The sequence below is a fragment of the Hippocampus comes genome, unplaced genomic scaffold (genome assembly GCF_001891065.2).
Source record: "Hippocampus comes isolate QL1 unplaced genomic scaffold, H_comes_QL1_v1.1 scaffold80, whole genome shotgun sequence".
Taxonomy (NCBI): Eukaryota; Metazoa; Chordata; class Actinopteri; order Syngnathiformes; family Syngnathidae; genus Hippocampus; species Hippocampus comes.
The window spans coordinates 1487542-1504114 of record NW_017806164.1 but is presented as its reverse complement, the minus strand read 5'-3'; the positions used below and the strand labels follow the sequence as shown (position 1 = coordinate 1504114).

At 40.1% G+C, this 16573-nt stretch overlaps 1 protein-coding gene across 2 annotated transcripts in view; it reads left to right on the top strand.

Moving 5' to 3' along the window:
• The window catches only part of LOC109531522 (CUB and sushi domain-containing protein 1), a 345015-nt gene that overhangs the window by 222755 nt on the left and 105687 nt on the right, over nt 1-16573 (top strand). For both annotated transcript variants that reach the window (XM_019895847.1, XM_019895846.1), the window contains exons 13-23: nt 1509-1691; nt 1884-2069; nt 4929-5069; nt 5740-5861; nt 5979-6051; nt 8035-8173; nt 9525-9712; nt 9884-10072; nt 14143-14259; nt 14970-15185; nt 15372-15560. In XM_019895847.1, the coding sequence (XP_019751406.1) occupies nt 1509-1691; nt 1884-2069; nt 4929-5069; nt 5740-5861; nt 5979-6051; nt 8035-8173; nt 9525-9712; nt 9884-10072; nt 14143-14259; nt 14970-15185; nt 15372-15560 (1743 nt within the window). The remainder of the gene's footprint in view (nt 1-1508; nt 1692-1883; nt 2070-4928; nt 5070-5739; nt 5862-5978; nt 6052-8034; nt 8174-9524; nt 9713-9883; nt 10073-14142; nt 14260-14969; nt 15186-15371; nt 15561-16573) is intronic.

The following is a 16573-nucleotide window of genomic DNA, read 5'->3' as shown; positions in this document are numbered from 1 at the left end:
GGGGGGGTGTAGGACATGTTGCAATCCAAATCCCGAAGCACCTCTATCGACCTTTATGAAGGTCAAACAATCCGTTCACACAGTCCTTTGTAGGATATAAAATATGAACCTCTCACTGTATTTCTAATGATTAGCCTGGCTTCCCCAAGTAGAAGAAATGATCATTCATTACTGTCACTGCCGTCAGTTATGGAATTGTAGAGTTATGTCATACCATACGTTTCGATACGTGCCTGGTTGAGTTATTTGGTTAGGAAAAAAAAAAAACACTATATGCGAAGTGTTCTACTCGAGTCATATAAGTGTGAATTAAAGTGGTGATAACTACCTCACAAGGTTTTATTCATTGCGGCTCCATCTAGTTTATTACTCCAGTTGGCCCCAATGCAAGCTTACTGTTACATATTGAAATGGAATTCCTTTTTTTTGCACCTTTATTTTGATGTGCACTATGATTTTTTTTAAAGGCGTTCCTTGACTATGTCCCCATGTCACCATGACTTGTAGGAATCGGGGAAAAATACGGTAGTTCTTTTTTTATTTGCTTGTTTCTTTTTTTTTGTACAAACTTGAAGGTGGTTGTTGTTGTTTTTTTTTTTGTTTTTGTTTTTTTTTTTAAACTAAGCAACCAACCAACACACTTCATCATATATGCTGTACATAACTGTAGTTTTTATATTTATATTTTGGGTAAACACTCCTAGAGAGGGATGAGTTTGAACAATTCCTTGAATTTCTTGGCAATTTGCAAGTGTAAAACTGCACTGCTGCACACCATACTGATTAGGTGTTATTTCGCCCCACCATGTTGCAAAATACCCGAATACTCTAAAATTAATACACAAGCTTTTTTCCAAAACCCAGTAAGTCCAGATCCTGATTAGAATGTTTTTCAACCAAGTCCTCAATCAAGTTGTTTGTCCTTTTTATTTATTTTTCAACTTTAGAAGTTGCTAAATTGTCCAGAGATGTGAATGTGAGTGTGAAAGCTTGTTTTTTGATATGTGTCCTGTGATTGGCTGGCAGCCAGATCAGGCTGTACCTCGCTTCTCAGCCTAAATCAACCTGGCTCGGCTGCAGATCCCCCTTGACCCAAATGAGGACATGCAGAGTAGAAAATTGATAGCTAAACCCTTTTGTAAGCTTGGTTTCACTTAATACTTTGTCATAGTTTTTTTTTTTTTTTTTTAATTTCTTCTGTAAACTGCTCTGGACTGCCACTGTGTTGTATGTTGACTGTAATTAATAATAATAATAATAATACATTACATTTATAAGCGCCTTTCAAAACACTCAAGGACACTTTACAATCAAAACAAGAACAATAAAACCACAGATAAAATTATAAATAATAAAAGGAGAGATGAATTTAAACTGAATTTAGCGACTCGAAATAGTTGACGCCGGCAACATCGCCGCCACAAGGAGCACCAGCTGACCCAGCCAGGCCGGCCAACACGCCGTGGTCCGCGGATTGGCAGGCCTATCTTTATCTCTGTGTGACGCAGAGATCGAACGGGGAGGCTGCGGTGATCCTGGCGTGCCGGCGTTTGGTCGTCGTAGTGGCAATGGATTTCAACACGGGGATATGCTGACCTTCTCCTGCCAGTCTGCATTTGAATTAGTTGGCGAGAGGAGCATTACGTGCCAGCATAATAACCAGTGGTCTGGTAATAAACCCAGTTGCATCTGTAAGTACTCATGTGTTTTCTTTTAAATTGCTTTTCTGCTTTATTTTACCTCTCAAAAATGAATTAATTAAGTTTTCTTTTTTTTTTTTTAATTTCCCCTTTGCATTTCCTTTCTTTCCTCTTGTCTGTATTCTCACTCAATTACTTTTTTTCATAACCTCATTTCTTTGCAATTGTCCTTTATCCTCGTAGTTTCTTGTTTCTTCAACTTCACGGCCCCATCGGGAACAGTGCTGTCCCCAAACTATCCTGAGGAATATGGGAACAATCTCAACTGCGTGTGGCTGATCATTTCTGAACCAGGGAGCCGCATTCATTTGCTCTTCTCTGACTTTGACCTGGAGCCTCAGTTTGATTGGTTGGCGGTCAAAGATGAAGGTGAGGATTGCATTTATCAGCCAAGTAACCATATTGGTGACGAGAGCGGGTATTAAAAAAAAAAGGTAATTTCATAAAAATTCAACAAGCACAAAATGTAGATATTCAGAGGTGGGCAACTGACAAAACTTTGCTGGGCTGTCATAGGTTTTTACCTTTTGAAGTGTCATGTCACAATATCAAAGTATTTTAAATATGCGATTGTTTTTGTAAATTTTATTCAATCATGTTGATACCTGGAGGATATTCTGTGAAGAGGCACACAGCAGGTGCATTTCTGATGACGATATTTTACCTAACGACTGCTCAGGATGCCTATATTTAATCAAGAAATAGCTGGCTGGCAGAATGCATGAATTTATTCTTATATTTTAATTGTTTTAGTATTTTGCACCAAAAACAAAACAAAAAAACATTTGCTATTATGCTCAGAACACAGCATAACTTGACTCTTGTTGCCCATTGTATTCAAGGTTAGTGACTGAAACCCAATCAACTTGAGGTGCCTTGTGACTGGTTAGGTCAATACAGCCAAAATTGTGTTTAATTGACTGGCTATAAACTTGTCTCTGCAGAGCTTTATTGTTTTTCATTTTTTTGATCTCTCTGACAATGTTTTTGAAAATTGCAGGGCAATTAGGACTGTTGCGCTGGGTAAACTGAAATTAAAGTTCCAAAGTGCTGAAGTCTTCCAGTTCACTTCACCTGGTATCAATCAGGAAAAAAAGTTACCTGGAAAAAATAATGTCATGCAACATTTTTGACTGCATGGTAAAAGGTATACGCACACACTATGGAAACATAGGATGAATCTGCATCCAAATTTAATTCGACGAAAGTTGCATGGAAATGACTGGCACAACAATGATTTTTATTTCGGCCAATATACACAGAAGACTGTGTCCAAATGTGCGCACTATTTCCAATATAGTGCCTTATATAGGGGTCATACAATTTTGTAGGGGTGTCCGAATGTCTAGAGAGAAAAAAAATGTAGTGCATTCAAAATTACCCACAATGCACTTTTAACAGTAGTAAAAACCACGGTCACTCAATAGGTTAGTATCGACCACAATGCATTGTGAGCAGGTAAACAAAATGGTGCAAGTGCAAACATCAAAGCGACACAGAAACTATACACCATTGAAATAATTAATTCATCCGTCCATCCATTTTCAACACCGCTTATCCTGAACAGGGTCGTGAGGGGGTGCTGGAGCCGATTCCAGCTGACTTTGGCCGGAAGGCGGACTACGCCCTGATTCGGTTGCCAGTCAGTCTCAGGGCACAATAATTAAATCACTGTCGACAATATGTAAAGAGCGGCTTGGTGGACGACTGGTTAGCACGTCTGCCTCACAGTGCAGGGGTGCAGGGTTCAATTCCGGCTCATGCCTTTCGGTGTGTAGTTTGCATGTTCTCCCCGTGGCTTTGTGGGTTTTCTCCGGGTACTCCGGTTTCCTCCCATATTTCCAAAACATGCATGGCACATTGATAGGGCGCTCCGAAGTGTTGCCCCCCCATGAACAGCTTCCATTTGAGAGAAAATTATTGTATGCTATGATTCCACCTCACCTCCAACAGAAATGAAACTACTTTTCACACACATTCACACGTACCCTTGGAAGATATGTACTATTTTCTATGTCATGAAATAGGTGTACGGTCAGTAGCTATTGTAGCATTTTCATCACAGGTCTACAAGGAGATAATCAATACTTTGAACTCGGCTTTCTGTCACGGAGACCGAATTGTGCCCGGAATTAATATCAGAAGACACATTTGGGTAAAATAGCTGGAATGATGCAGGGCATTGTGATCCTTTTGTCGATTTGCTTTTGTCGAAAAGCGTCATCAGGCCTCCAACTGTTGTGTGAATCACTGCCATCTGCCTGGTGTTGATACCTCAGGTCCCTTGATGTTAAGATGATGTTAATCGACCTAACATCGCTTTTATTTTTATTTCCGACTTTTAGTCATTTGTCATAAAAAACTATAATGCTGTTGATGAAGTCGTTATTGATCATTTGCTAGTTAATTGCCAGTTTTCATTGTTTACTTCATCGTCACTTGTTTTCCGAAATTACATCAGCTTTTTTTTTTTTTTCCGTAGTTCACCTTCGTTGTTATTCATCATTGTGGGGACCTTAAGGGGGACATTCAGGAATAGCTCAACATTAATATTACAGTCTACCCTTTTTCGCATCTCTTTGTGATGATTCCTTTTTCTGAAAATTTCAGGATCCATGTGTTTGGATGGAGCGTGCTCTACTGTTATAACATATATCATGTACTGGATTTAAATGTATGTACATCGTAAATTTCTGAGAATATATTTCACTCGAAAAATACTATATTTGTTCTCAGTCTGAACAAAGTAAAATTTGAGAGTAAAACTAATCAGAGGGAAATTTTACACAGCAAAAAGTGTGAAGCAATAAACTATAAAAATCATACACATTAATTTGGTACTCAGAAATTAATCAATAAATTCTACAAGCATTGTTTTTGAAGAAATTTTGCTAGCATAGTTTTTCTGAAAAAAATTCAAAACATTCACTCAAGGGTTGAGGAATGAGACAACTACTTGCATTCCTCAACCCTTGAGTGACCTTTTTTGTTGACATAATGATAAACTATACAAGTAAACTTTATGCAAAAACGCTCCTGTAAAATTTACTTACTAGGTTTTCTGAAAAACAAAAAAACAAACCTTGACAATTTTTTTGAAGAAAATATCAAATATAGTCTTTTTCAAGAAAATTTTACTCAACCAAATTTATCGTGTATGCATAGACATCAAATGCATAATGTGAAACAAACTGTTATATAACATCCCAAATGTTTGTTTCCTTTCAGGTCTATCTGAGCCCACCACTTTTGGCACATTTTCTGGAAAGGATGTACCATCCCAAATTGCCTCACATGGACACATCATGAGACTGGAATTTCAGTCCGATCACTCCAATACTGGGAAAGGCTTCAACATCAGCTATACAAGTACATGTTCTTCATGCCTCTCCTTCAAGATGCTCTGAGACACGTTTTATTTCCAACCGTATAATCTCAGCTTTTTGATGTTTTATATTTGCCCTTCTGCATGTTGTACATTTTTTACATTCAGCGTCCTTTTTCCTTATCGAATAGAATTATTTTTGTAGCATCTGTCACAGTATCAGACAAACAACCCAAACGCAGAAAGACAATATGGAGGTGGGAGTTAAGCTGAACAAAGACTTCACTGAAGTTGACAGGCAGCAGGGGAAGAGAAGCAATCTCCTTCAAGGTTGAAAACTCCCCAAAAATTCCAATACAGCAGGCAAAGATCAGGAGCAGGTGAACAGCAACTGATCAGAAAGAAAGGGGGAAAAAAACTGCATGTGAAGACAGAACATCAACAAATACTGTCTCTGTGACAGCATTACATGCACAGAATTGAAAATTGAATTTTCTAAATTACTAAAACTGGTAGCAGTATCTTGAGATAGCAGATATGATCTACAGACTTTATTTCAATTTTTTTTTTTTTTTTGCATCAGCCAAATAAAAACAGCGGTCACGGGGCACTTATTTGACTTTGATTATGGAAATGCTATTGCAATCTGTGATATTTCTATCAAAATATTGTACCTTGGATATAAAAAGATTTATAAATGGTGTTTCTGTGAAGCATTTGGCCAGAATGAGTGCCATGATCCAGGGGTTCCTGTCAACGGGCAAAGATATGGAGACCAGTTCCAACTCGGCAGCTCTGTGGCTTTCCGCTGTGACCAAGGATTCATTAGGACACAGGTATTAAAATGTTACACTCGATTAAACAAATCAATCCGGTTAAAGATTAGGATGACTTTTGCATTAATTTATGCAAGTGAACTGATTTAGTAAATGACACATCAATGAAATTTACAGGGGTCAGATCAGGTCACCTGCATCATTCAAGATGGAAATGTTGTTTGGTCTGCAGCTGTGCCTCGCTGTGAAGGTAAACACGCGCCTTCTGTTTTTGCTCTGCATGAGTACTGAATTGCTGTTTGAAATATTGAACTGGGAAAAGTTTCCAAAATATTCGCTAATGTGTTTCCTTCTTGGTCTAAACTCGCTTGAGCCAAGTTAAAATTCTATTACTTGTCCTCTTGCTTATCCCCACAACTTCCTCATTTTTTTAGCCCATGAACTTTTTTACACTTGGCGATACTTTTGGATTTGAATTTGCATTAGTTCTGGGGGGGAAGAAAGAGAGGGATATGCATTCATGATACACTCACAGTATACATCGATGAACAAATGTACAGTGTAAGTAACAATGTATGAGTACAGTGACGATAGCAAATACAACTTTCCAATTCATTTATATTTCTGTTTTAAGTTTGTGTTGTCCGCAGTAAAAGCAAAGAGTGTCTCGAACTCATTAAAGAGGAAGAATATTATGCGGTCTGTGAATTGGGCAGGGAGAAAAGGCCTATTATTTTACTTATAATTGGATGTCAGAATTGTGTAATATATTGCAGGATGCTCGGACCACGTTTATATAAGTGTCCTCCTTGAGAAGATTTAACAATATTAGATTAATAACCATTTATTTAAAAAACTGAACAATATCAATTATTCTTAATGAACAGTTTCATATCAGTTACAACCATTTAACAAAATTTAGAGGAGGCTCACTATCAACTTATTGTGGAACATTTCTCACTTCATGTACTCTTACTTATACCCGACCAAGAAAATGAAGCAGTTGGGCCAGATGGAAGCTCACGATTGGCCAAAGAGAGGCGACAGAGTCACTATGACTGTTAATATCTTGCGAAGGCAAGTAGTCCGGGCTTGATGACATTTCAACAACCAAATTTAGCATCTTTTCTATCAAGGGTACCCTTATTAGGGCCAACTACAGCAGGTTAACTTGACAATGTGCCTAAAATAGTAAACATAAGATAACCTGCTTGAGTCATTGGGGGCGCTTTTCCAATTGGGGTGGAATGAAATGGAATCCAATATATTTTCATTGCACACGCACGAATACCGAGCAATGAAACTCACTTAACAGTTGCAACCGGTCCAGAGGACATACAAACGAAAAAGGCGTTGACGATAGGATTTGTTTATTGTGTCGGGTGAATATGTGAGTCAGCATGCTGGGTCACCAGCCAGCATGCCGAAACACATTGTTTCGTTGCCATGGAGATGACCTCGCTGAGTGCTACACAGTGGCATGAAAGCACAGAAGAAAGAGATTGTAAGAGAGATAGGGGAGGTTCCGGCATACGGCAACATCAACATCAAGGAGATAAGGGTCCAAAAATGACAGCTGTTTTGGGTAAGAGGCCAACAATACTTTCAGCCAGCCTTGCCTCTCTCACTGGAACCCTCAGTCGGCATCAATTGGCCGAACTGGCGATCAATAATTCAAAGCCAGCCGTCAAATGACTCCACGTTGGTGTCCAATTTGCAAAGTGTCTCAGAACTCGCATTCATCCTGCAATTTGAGATCACTTGTCGCCCAAGACTGAGCGTTGACCACACGCCATTGCCTATCAAACATGAACGGCAGCTGCCAATTTCCAAAAATGCTGCTCGTATCTTCTAAACAGGAAAACTGCCAGCTCCAAACTGGATGTTGTTCTCAGAATTCCAATAATATGTGTGTGTTCCACATCCTCCACGGAAAGCGTGGACTGGCATACCATCTTCCATTTGTTCCAGTATACCCGGCCGCAAACATTCTGTCTGAACAAGCAGGTATCTCATCTTGTATCCTAATTTGAAGAAAAAAAAAAAAAAAAAAGATATTGATTTCCCCACCAGCCATGAAGCTGTAATTATTTGCACTCTGCTCAGTGCTGTACAGCTCCAGCTCCGATAACTGTGATTTATGAATCTGAACGTGTAAATGAGGGTTGTGCACATCCCGCAAGACACCAAAACAAGATAGGGAGATGAATTGTGGTACTTCTTGTCACTCTAGCTCCATGTGGAGGCCATCTCACCGCTCCTAGCGGAGTTCTTCTCTCTCCTGGTTGGCCTTCCTTCTACAAGGATTCTCTCAACTGCCAGTGGGTGATTGAATCTCAAGCGGATCATGCTGTGAAGATACACTTTGACAGGTAAGATTTGATCTTATTTTCAAGTCGCAGACACTTTTCTTTTCTCCGGCGTGCCACTCAATCGGTTGAACAGAAATGAGCAGCTCGTGATCTTGTGTATCGCTAACCTTCCTCTGTGCGTCTTTACGCAAGAGAAGTGTACGTTTGTGACTGTTTTGTGTTGTTGCTCATGCGAGGGAGCAATTCCACACGATGTGGGGCATAAAAATTGCTTCTTTAAACGTCAATAAATCTTTGTGTGATTCATTATTTTGTTGATTAATGCTGAGTACACTACTGGTCTTAGTCTGTTGTTGATAGAAGAACAGCATGGCATCACTTAGGAGGAATTAAGCTCCATGTGTTGCAGTCCTCCACAATAACGCAACTCCTCTGGTCAGCATTACTCTCATGTGCACGTGCAGTATATGAGAGCAGTGACTTTTGAGATTGAAAACGTAACCTTTTATAGACTGGTCTTGAATTACAATATTTTTAATGATCTGGTTTTTGCCTCTGTCTAAGTGGAGTTGAAAATATGCTTTTGGGTAAGACCAGGAGTCAGCTAGTGAGGGTATGCTCGCCAGTGCAAGAAACCTTCAGCTATATTAGGATTGTCTCATTACATTTTGCATATTTCTTCCCCTTATTGGCTATATTTGCAAAGTTATGTAGTATTAGCATGTTATGATGATCGTAACTACTTCGTCTTGTTTTTTTTTTCCTTTGTTTTGTTTTGACGGCAGCATTACTAAGCCTTTATTTTTCAGCATTCAGATGCAATTTTAACTGGGGTTGCAGTCACTCTCATTGCGTCAGGTGCCATGAGATGGTCAGATAAATGTCAAAGTAGTATGCGGTGCAGTAAATGATTGATGTCGGAGTTTCACTTTTCCTTCTGGCATTGAGCCATACGCAGGAGCAGTTTAGCATGAAATTGCTATGGATGAAATCTATCTATTTTGTAAGTTAAACATAAAGGCCACATCACCCTCACAGCCTGTGAGGCATTCCATTTTCGGAGGGCTGCATTTATGCAAATGTGTTGTGCAGACACGACTTTGTGTTTGATTTCGTATGGAAATATTCAAGTCATCTTAGATTGCAGTGTGTGTTTTCCGTACGTCTCCTATATTGTTTTCTATCCCGGCAAAGTGCTAATTGCATTCAAAAAAACAGTCCATTCCTAAAATGTGGACTCTTTCATAATGATAGCTTTCTGAAGTCATGACCACCCAAAGCCAAGAAAGTTGCTAAGAAGTTAGAATGTCAGGAATATAAGCAGTGGTCACTTAAGGTCAACAAGAAGCAAGTAAACCAAAGAAGTAGTCACCTGTTGTTTATTGAAGTCGCAAAATAAACGTCCCTCCAGGTTCCAGACGGAGGTCAACTATGACACGTTGGAAATCAGGGACGGTCCCTCATCCTCCTCCCCCTTGATCGGCGAGTACCACGGAACCCAGGCGCCACATTTCCTGATCTCCACGTCCAACTTCCTGTTCCTGTTGTTCACCACTGACAACAGTCGCTCGGCGGCGGGCTTCAGCATCAGATACGAGAGTAAGGGTTGAATGGGGTATGACAATTTAGCACACATCATTTGAAAAATAGAAAGGTTATGTTCAAGTCTCACGGTCACGAGTGGGTAATGACTTGTTGGTCATGTAGCCTCACGCTTGCACACACCTTCTTGACTCGGAGATAAATATACATGTCTTATATGAATTCCAGGTGTGAAAATGGAGTCAGACTCTTGTCTTGACCCGGGTATTCCGGTGAATGGACGTCGCCATGGCAGCAGCTTTTCCATTGGCTCCCGTGTCTCGTTTGCATGCGACCCGGGATATAGTCTGAGCGATCAGGAGCCCATCGTTTGCGAGCAGAATCATCAGTGGAGTCACGCTCTTCCCAGCTGTGATGGTAAGGATGCTTCAGTGGTTTTCGCCCTCCTCGAAACCTGCAGTGGGATAATCTCTCTTAAATTAACAGCCGATGTGAGTTTTGGCGGGGTTTATTCCCACATACAGTTGTGCTCTTAAGCGTAGGCAGAATGTCGTTATCATAATTGCCCAAGTTTGGTTTGATCATTTTCGGAAAGCAACTCAATTTTCAACCAGACAATAGGTAAGTTTTATTGATTTGGTAACAGCACATTAAAAATGATTTGGACAAGTATGCTCTTAGGATAACAATTGGTAAAATGGGTGCAATTTTTTTCAAAGATAACCAACAATCATGCAAAACACTTTTTTTTAAAATTGGATTAAAATGAAACCACATTTCAGGATTGAACGATCATTAAACAAAACATAGCAAATAAAGAAAACAAGGACATGGTCCCCATTCAGTCGTCATCAAATGCTCGTCATAATTGCCAGTGTTTCATAAATTCTGGCAAAGTGTGAAAACTTTCTGAAGGACGTCATGTCCCGCTTGACTCGGGTAAGCAGAGGTCATTTCTGCAGCTGCCAGCTGTGTGTGTGTTTCGAGTGTCATAAGTCACACAATAAGCGACATAGCTGCATCATCACACGCTACCTCAGCGTTATGTGATCTACTTGTTTTCCCAATAACTGATTTGGACAGGCCTGTCTGTCAGTCAATGTGAAACAAATTAATGGGTGTGACGTGGTGAAGAAAAAAAAAACTCCTTGTAGTGTTAGTACCATATGTTAGTTCGTATGGGCCATGATGAACCAAATTATTTCTGAAGCAGGCGATTAAAAACGTTTTGGCCATCTTTGCTCTTCCATTTCAATTAACCACAGCCCTTCCATACTCATGAAATGAACATTTGCCTAAGTTGCAAATTGAAAGAAATTATTCACGGCAAGAGCTACACTGGCTGGCCACTCGCAGGCCCTTTAGTTTAGCCGTATTTCTTTCCTCTTTATTGTGAGAGACAAATACACCTTGAAGCATGCTTAAAGATTTTTTTTTTAAATGAGGCAAATTAATATTTAACAATAGCAACACTCATGCATTAGGTGACGTGAATGCGAAGGGCCCCATGAGTTGGCCTCCTCAATATCAAGGCCGTGGCACTCTTGAAACTCAACTGCATAAACAACATTGCTGAGTTTGCCTCCAAGGATTTTGTCCTTGGGGTGAACGATTTTTTTTGTCTTGGGTGTTGCTGGGTTCGAAGTACATTAGTCTATTATGTGCAGAGAAAATCCTTCAGCGTTTATTCGCCAAACCAGCCACATAAGGGACCACTGCATTCCGCCTCCAGTTTATACCCCCCAGGGTAGGTTGTAGTTGTCCTTCTCGTCCTAGTGGGTTTAAGACCCAGTTAGAATACCCATAGGTAGTTAGATCTGCCTTGATGTGTGTCTGCTCCTTCTGTCTTCTGTTCTCTGTGGTTGGGATTTTTTTTTCTTCTGCTTTGTTGTTGAGGTTTCCTTCAACTCTGCGATTGTGTTCTACTGGGTGATAAGAACAAAACAGTAGGCACTGGTCTGCAGGGGGCGGGGGTTACTTTTCTGTAGACTTCAATCTTCCTTCTCCTCAACTCTTGTGGATGACCATGAACTGAATGACAAACAATATATGAAGATATTTTGTATTTAGATGTGGGCCTTTTAGATTCAGGCCGAGGCCATAGAGCTCACCCTAACACTGACACAAACACACAAGATGAGTTCACTGCAATAACAACAACAACAAAAATGTTCAGTTAGGACCACGTTCCACTTCACAAATATTATATATTGCCAGGAACAAAGATAGTATGTGTTGGTGGTGGTAGGGAATCAGCTGAGCCAATTGAGTGCTTAGAATGAAATAATTAAATGATCAGCTGAAGTGGGCTGGCACAGGATCAGCTGAGATTGCAAGTTTGTCAGCTCTGTGCACTGCCTAAACCAACACTATGCTCCATTAACTATAATAGAGACACCACACTATATTATTATTGCATTCTATAGGTGTTTTTTCTTTTCTGAGTCCTCCATTTGGCTAAGGTGCTACGGTACAACAGAATGTCACAACTCACCAGTGAACCAGTGGAGAATAAATTGCAAAGCCCACTGAGAAATTGATTAGAAAGAAGGAAATGAAATCTGTCTCCCTGAGCTATACTCCAAGCAGGGCATGCAAATTATAAAATAATCCCATTTATAGGTACCAGACACTTTATTAGGTACATGTGCATAATTTAATGACAGCCAATATAAGAGCTAGTGTTTGGCAAGCTACTTGTAAAATGGAGCGAGCAAAACCAGAAGTCATTCTCTAATAAATGCAGTTTAACTACTCTGAAGTTGCTCACCAAATAAATCCAGCAAGTGACAAAAATAACTCATCTACATCAAAGCTATCGGAAAGAAAAACTATATTTTAAAGTTTGGTAATTTTACTATTGGGATATAAATTCAGAGATCGCCGGGGACTTCAAGATGGCAAGTAAGTATGCACGTTTCCAACCAGCCATTGATGGTCTTCTTCTTCTTCTATCCAATGCGCCATTGGAGCACAACACTACCACATGCTGGCTGTGGCACGATACATATCAGACTCCACTGTGCACTAAGTCAGTTTTCTGGTCATAAGAGTGATTAAATGTGTCACGCACATTCATGGAAAATATTCCACAGACTGTTGATTGTCAGCATGTGCAGTACATGTGCGATAGAAAGACAAACAGCAAGTTTTCTGGTGTGACTACACAAAGCCGCCTTAGCCGGGCAATGTTAAGATGAGTCTCCAAGCCTGCCCTGCTTTGCTTCACTTCTTTACTATAATCATTTAAATGTTTTCCCCTTTTTTTTTCTTTACTCTTCACATGCAGAGAATGTGCAACACATGGTGCGAGTGAGGCTCTGCCTCTCTTGCCTCCCCTGACTGCACGTCCATAGACACATTTACCCGCAAAAGAAAAGCCATCAAAGTGTATGATCCGAACATTGTCGTTAAATAAGAAAATAAGAGTAGGGATAAGGATGTAATGACATGCTATTTGTTTCCCTTGTGTATTTCTGGGGGGAAAAAACAGGCATATTGTTATTCCCCTTGCTATACAGCACATTTTTCCTCCCACATATATATTAGCAGCCCATTGCCCTCCTCCTTCACTGATATCATTCATAAACTCTTAAGTATGCCCTTTCAGGCACACTCAGTTGATAAAGTCTGCACACAAATGTTTCTTTCAACCAGGGTCATTTAGACAGATGATGAGCGAAACCCCGACAGGAGAGTGACATACGTGATGGCAGGTCTTAACGGCATGTCAGGAAAAGAGATTTGACTTATCATTTCTGCTCACCTCAACTATATTGAAATACGACAGGCGGGAAGATAGGAGCAAAGCAGTGGATAAATAAAGGGATCAGGAAGGGAAGCGGAGCAGCTTAGTACACGTTCATGAGATAATGGCTTCAATGTGTCTTTACTCAAAGTAGTGAATAATAATTTTACTAACCTTTCACCGCGGACATCAAACGCGATCCATTGAAGATATTGATATTTTCCAACTGACATATAACATCAGCAGACTGAGTGAAAACATCGAGTTTTATTCAGTTTCTGGCCCACAATGTATTTGTATGTTGAAACACTTCATCAAAATTGAATTTCAATGTAAGATGAGTGAAAAGGAGCTCACGTTATCGCAAGAGTCTTTTCTTCCAGCTGCTCCAACCATAAAAAGGAAGTTAAATACTCATTGAGAATACATTCAGTTAAAGAAGACTGTGTTTCCTAATATTGAATTTGTGCTGAATTTAAAAGTCGCTCTCATTTACATTTCCTGTCCTGTGTGCTGTCTACATTATAACCTCTTTGCGTGCTCATGACAAAGGCACAGAGCTCAGTTCATAAAGGTCCAGAAAGAGTCAATTTTGCACATGTAACAGAGGTCTAAGAAGTTCAAAATTTTCTTTTGGGAAATCTATCATTTAACTGTAGTTCTGACCGGACACGGATTAAAATATACTGTACTTATTGTGTTGCTTCAGCCTGTAAACCCAATTTCTGTTCCTCCATAGCTCTGTGTGGAGGCTATGTGTTTGGGAAAATGGGAACGATTCTTTCGCCGGGATTTCCTGACTTCTACCCCAACTCTCTGAACTGCACCTGGACCATAGAGGTGTCTCATGGTAAAGGTAGGACACCAAATACACTATGGACATTTTTCCTATCTCTTCCTGACTAAAACAAACCCTTACTGCCCAAAACATTTTACTAGTTTTGTTCGCTATTGCTATTTGACGACTGAGTGGTGTAGACTGGCTTAGGATGTCTAAATGATGTTCACTGGCGGCCAGTTCTTGGATGCTTACATTATGCTAGAAATGGAAACAGCTCACATTATCAGACAATTTCTATACAATTATAAAATTCATCTGATACTGGAAGATTTCTTTTTTTGAATTGGTGCCGGTGTTCATGATACGATATTTGATGTTCAAAAATATACTGCATACTGTTGTCATTGTATTCCCCCGAGGATTGCATATGAAATGCATAGCACTATAATTAGTACAAAACGTTTCGGCGTCCTTGACAAGCTTTCTCATACTAAATGTTGGGAAAATAAATATACCCTCACCCTATTAACTCCAACTGTTCTCAAATTAAATTAAATTGTACATTACAGCATAGTTCTTCACTACTCTTTTGTACAGTATGCATTTTGATTAGGTGGATGTATTCTTGACTAAGTTTCTCCACACTTTGTATATGTGCTTCTGGTCTGTATCCATATATTAAAATTGATGATGTGTCTTGGTCGGTCCATTTGTCATCCAATCATCCTTTCACCTGTCGGTCAATCCCTTCTTTCACCTTTTTTATTTTTTTATTTTTGTCACAGGAGTCCACCTCGTCTTCCATACGTTCCATTTGGAGGAGAACCATGACTACCTGTCCATCACAGAGAACGAAAATTTTCTGGTTCCGGTGGCCCGACTGACTGGCTCTGTGCTACCCCCCAGTGTCAAAGCGGGGCTTTTTGGGAATTTCAGCGCTCAGCTCCGATTCATATCTGATTTCTCCATGAGTTACGAGGGATTTAACATCACATTCTCAGGTAAGACAACACCATCAGATTCATGATTGGATGAATGGATATGTGTGATATATTGTCTTATTTGAAAGAGTGTAGAGCATGATGGAGCGCGGAGGCTGAGATAGACTAGAATCAAGGTCATGTCCAGTATATTTCCCATGTAAGTGTGTCTATAATCATTTGCGTTGATGTCTTGCAAATCTGCAGAATATGACTTGGAGCCTTGTGAGGATCCGGGTGTTCCGGCTTTCAGCAGACGTACAGGATTCCGATTTCAAGTTGGCGACTCACTTGCCTTTTCTTGTTTCCACGGTTACCGACTCGAGGGAGACAGCAAGATCACCTGTCTTGGTGGAGGCAGGCGAGTGTGGAGCAACACACTGCCCAGATGTATAGGTGAGACAAAAGAGTATCCACACCAAATGATGGCGACTCAAAACAGATTACATCATTGCGCAGCTTTCCAAAAGAACATTCTGTTTCAGTGGTGTCTCTCCGCCAACAAACTTTTATTGAAACTCAAATGAAATATGTTGGCATCCACCACACACGTTCCGCGGAGCTCAGAATCTGTCTGCTTCCATCAAATTTGCCAAAATCTTGTTACTCGACCAGTTGTGACGCCGGCCGCACATGTGCCTGTCTTCGAAAATAGAGCCTCCCGTTTTTCTGTGGATGCTGTCTGAAATCTACAAATGTTGTCTTAGTTTAATCCACTCACCTCCAAACAGTGAGGTCAATTCCTTTAATTTTGCTATAGACATATCTTGAAGTTGACACCATTTTTATTTGTTGGAATGTAATTGACAAATCCCGTACAGTACTTGTATATGTTGTTCCCCGGGTCTGGTCTATGATATCAATTATGAAGCATTAAATAGTTCTGTATGGTCATGCTCAATTTAATATAGGGGGTTCACCTGGGAAAACTACATTTACAACTAGAGGTCTAACAAACAAGGAAAGCAGCAAGCTGTCTTTGGGTGAAAAACAAGCATTTATGATGCTGAAAGAAGATGTAAAATCAATCCGAGCCATTCCACAAACATCACTCAGAAACTCGACTGTAGAACCCTTTGGATTGTTCCAAACAAGACCCCACAAGCGACAGATGTTGAATTTGTAGGCCAAGGAAAACGGCACAGAATGACCTTCAAGCTCTGTCGTGAAATCGGCAACAACCTCTGAGGAACAGGAGTGAATGTCTCACAGCTACTGTTTACAGACTACTTCATCATCAAAAGTGCAGAGTATAAAGTACAAAAGTAAAACTCGTTAATGTCTTTCTCTACTTTTTTGTGGAATGTGGTTTTTGACATTCCGCTCTTTGTGTGTGGGTGTGGGTGTGGGTGTGTGTGTGTGTGCGCGCGCATCTTATGTTCTTTCTTTCTTTCTGTTTGTTCTTTTCA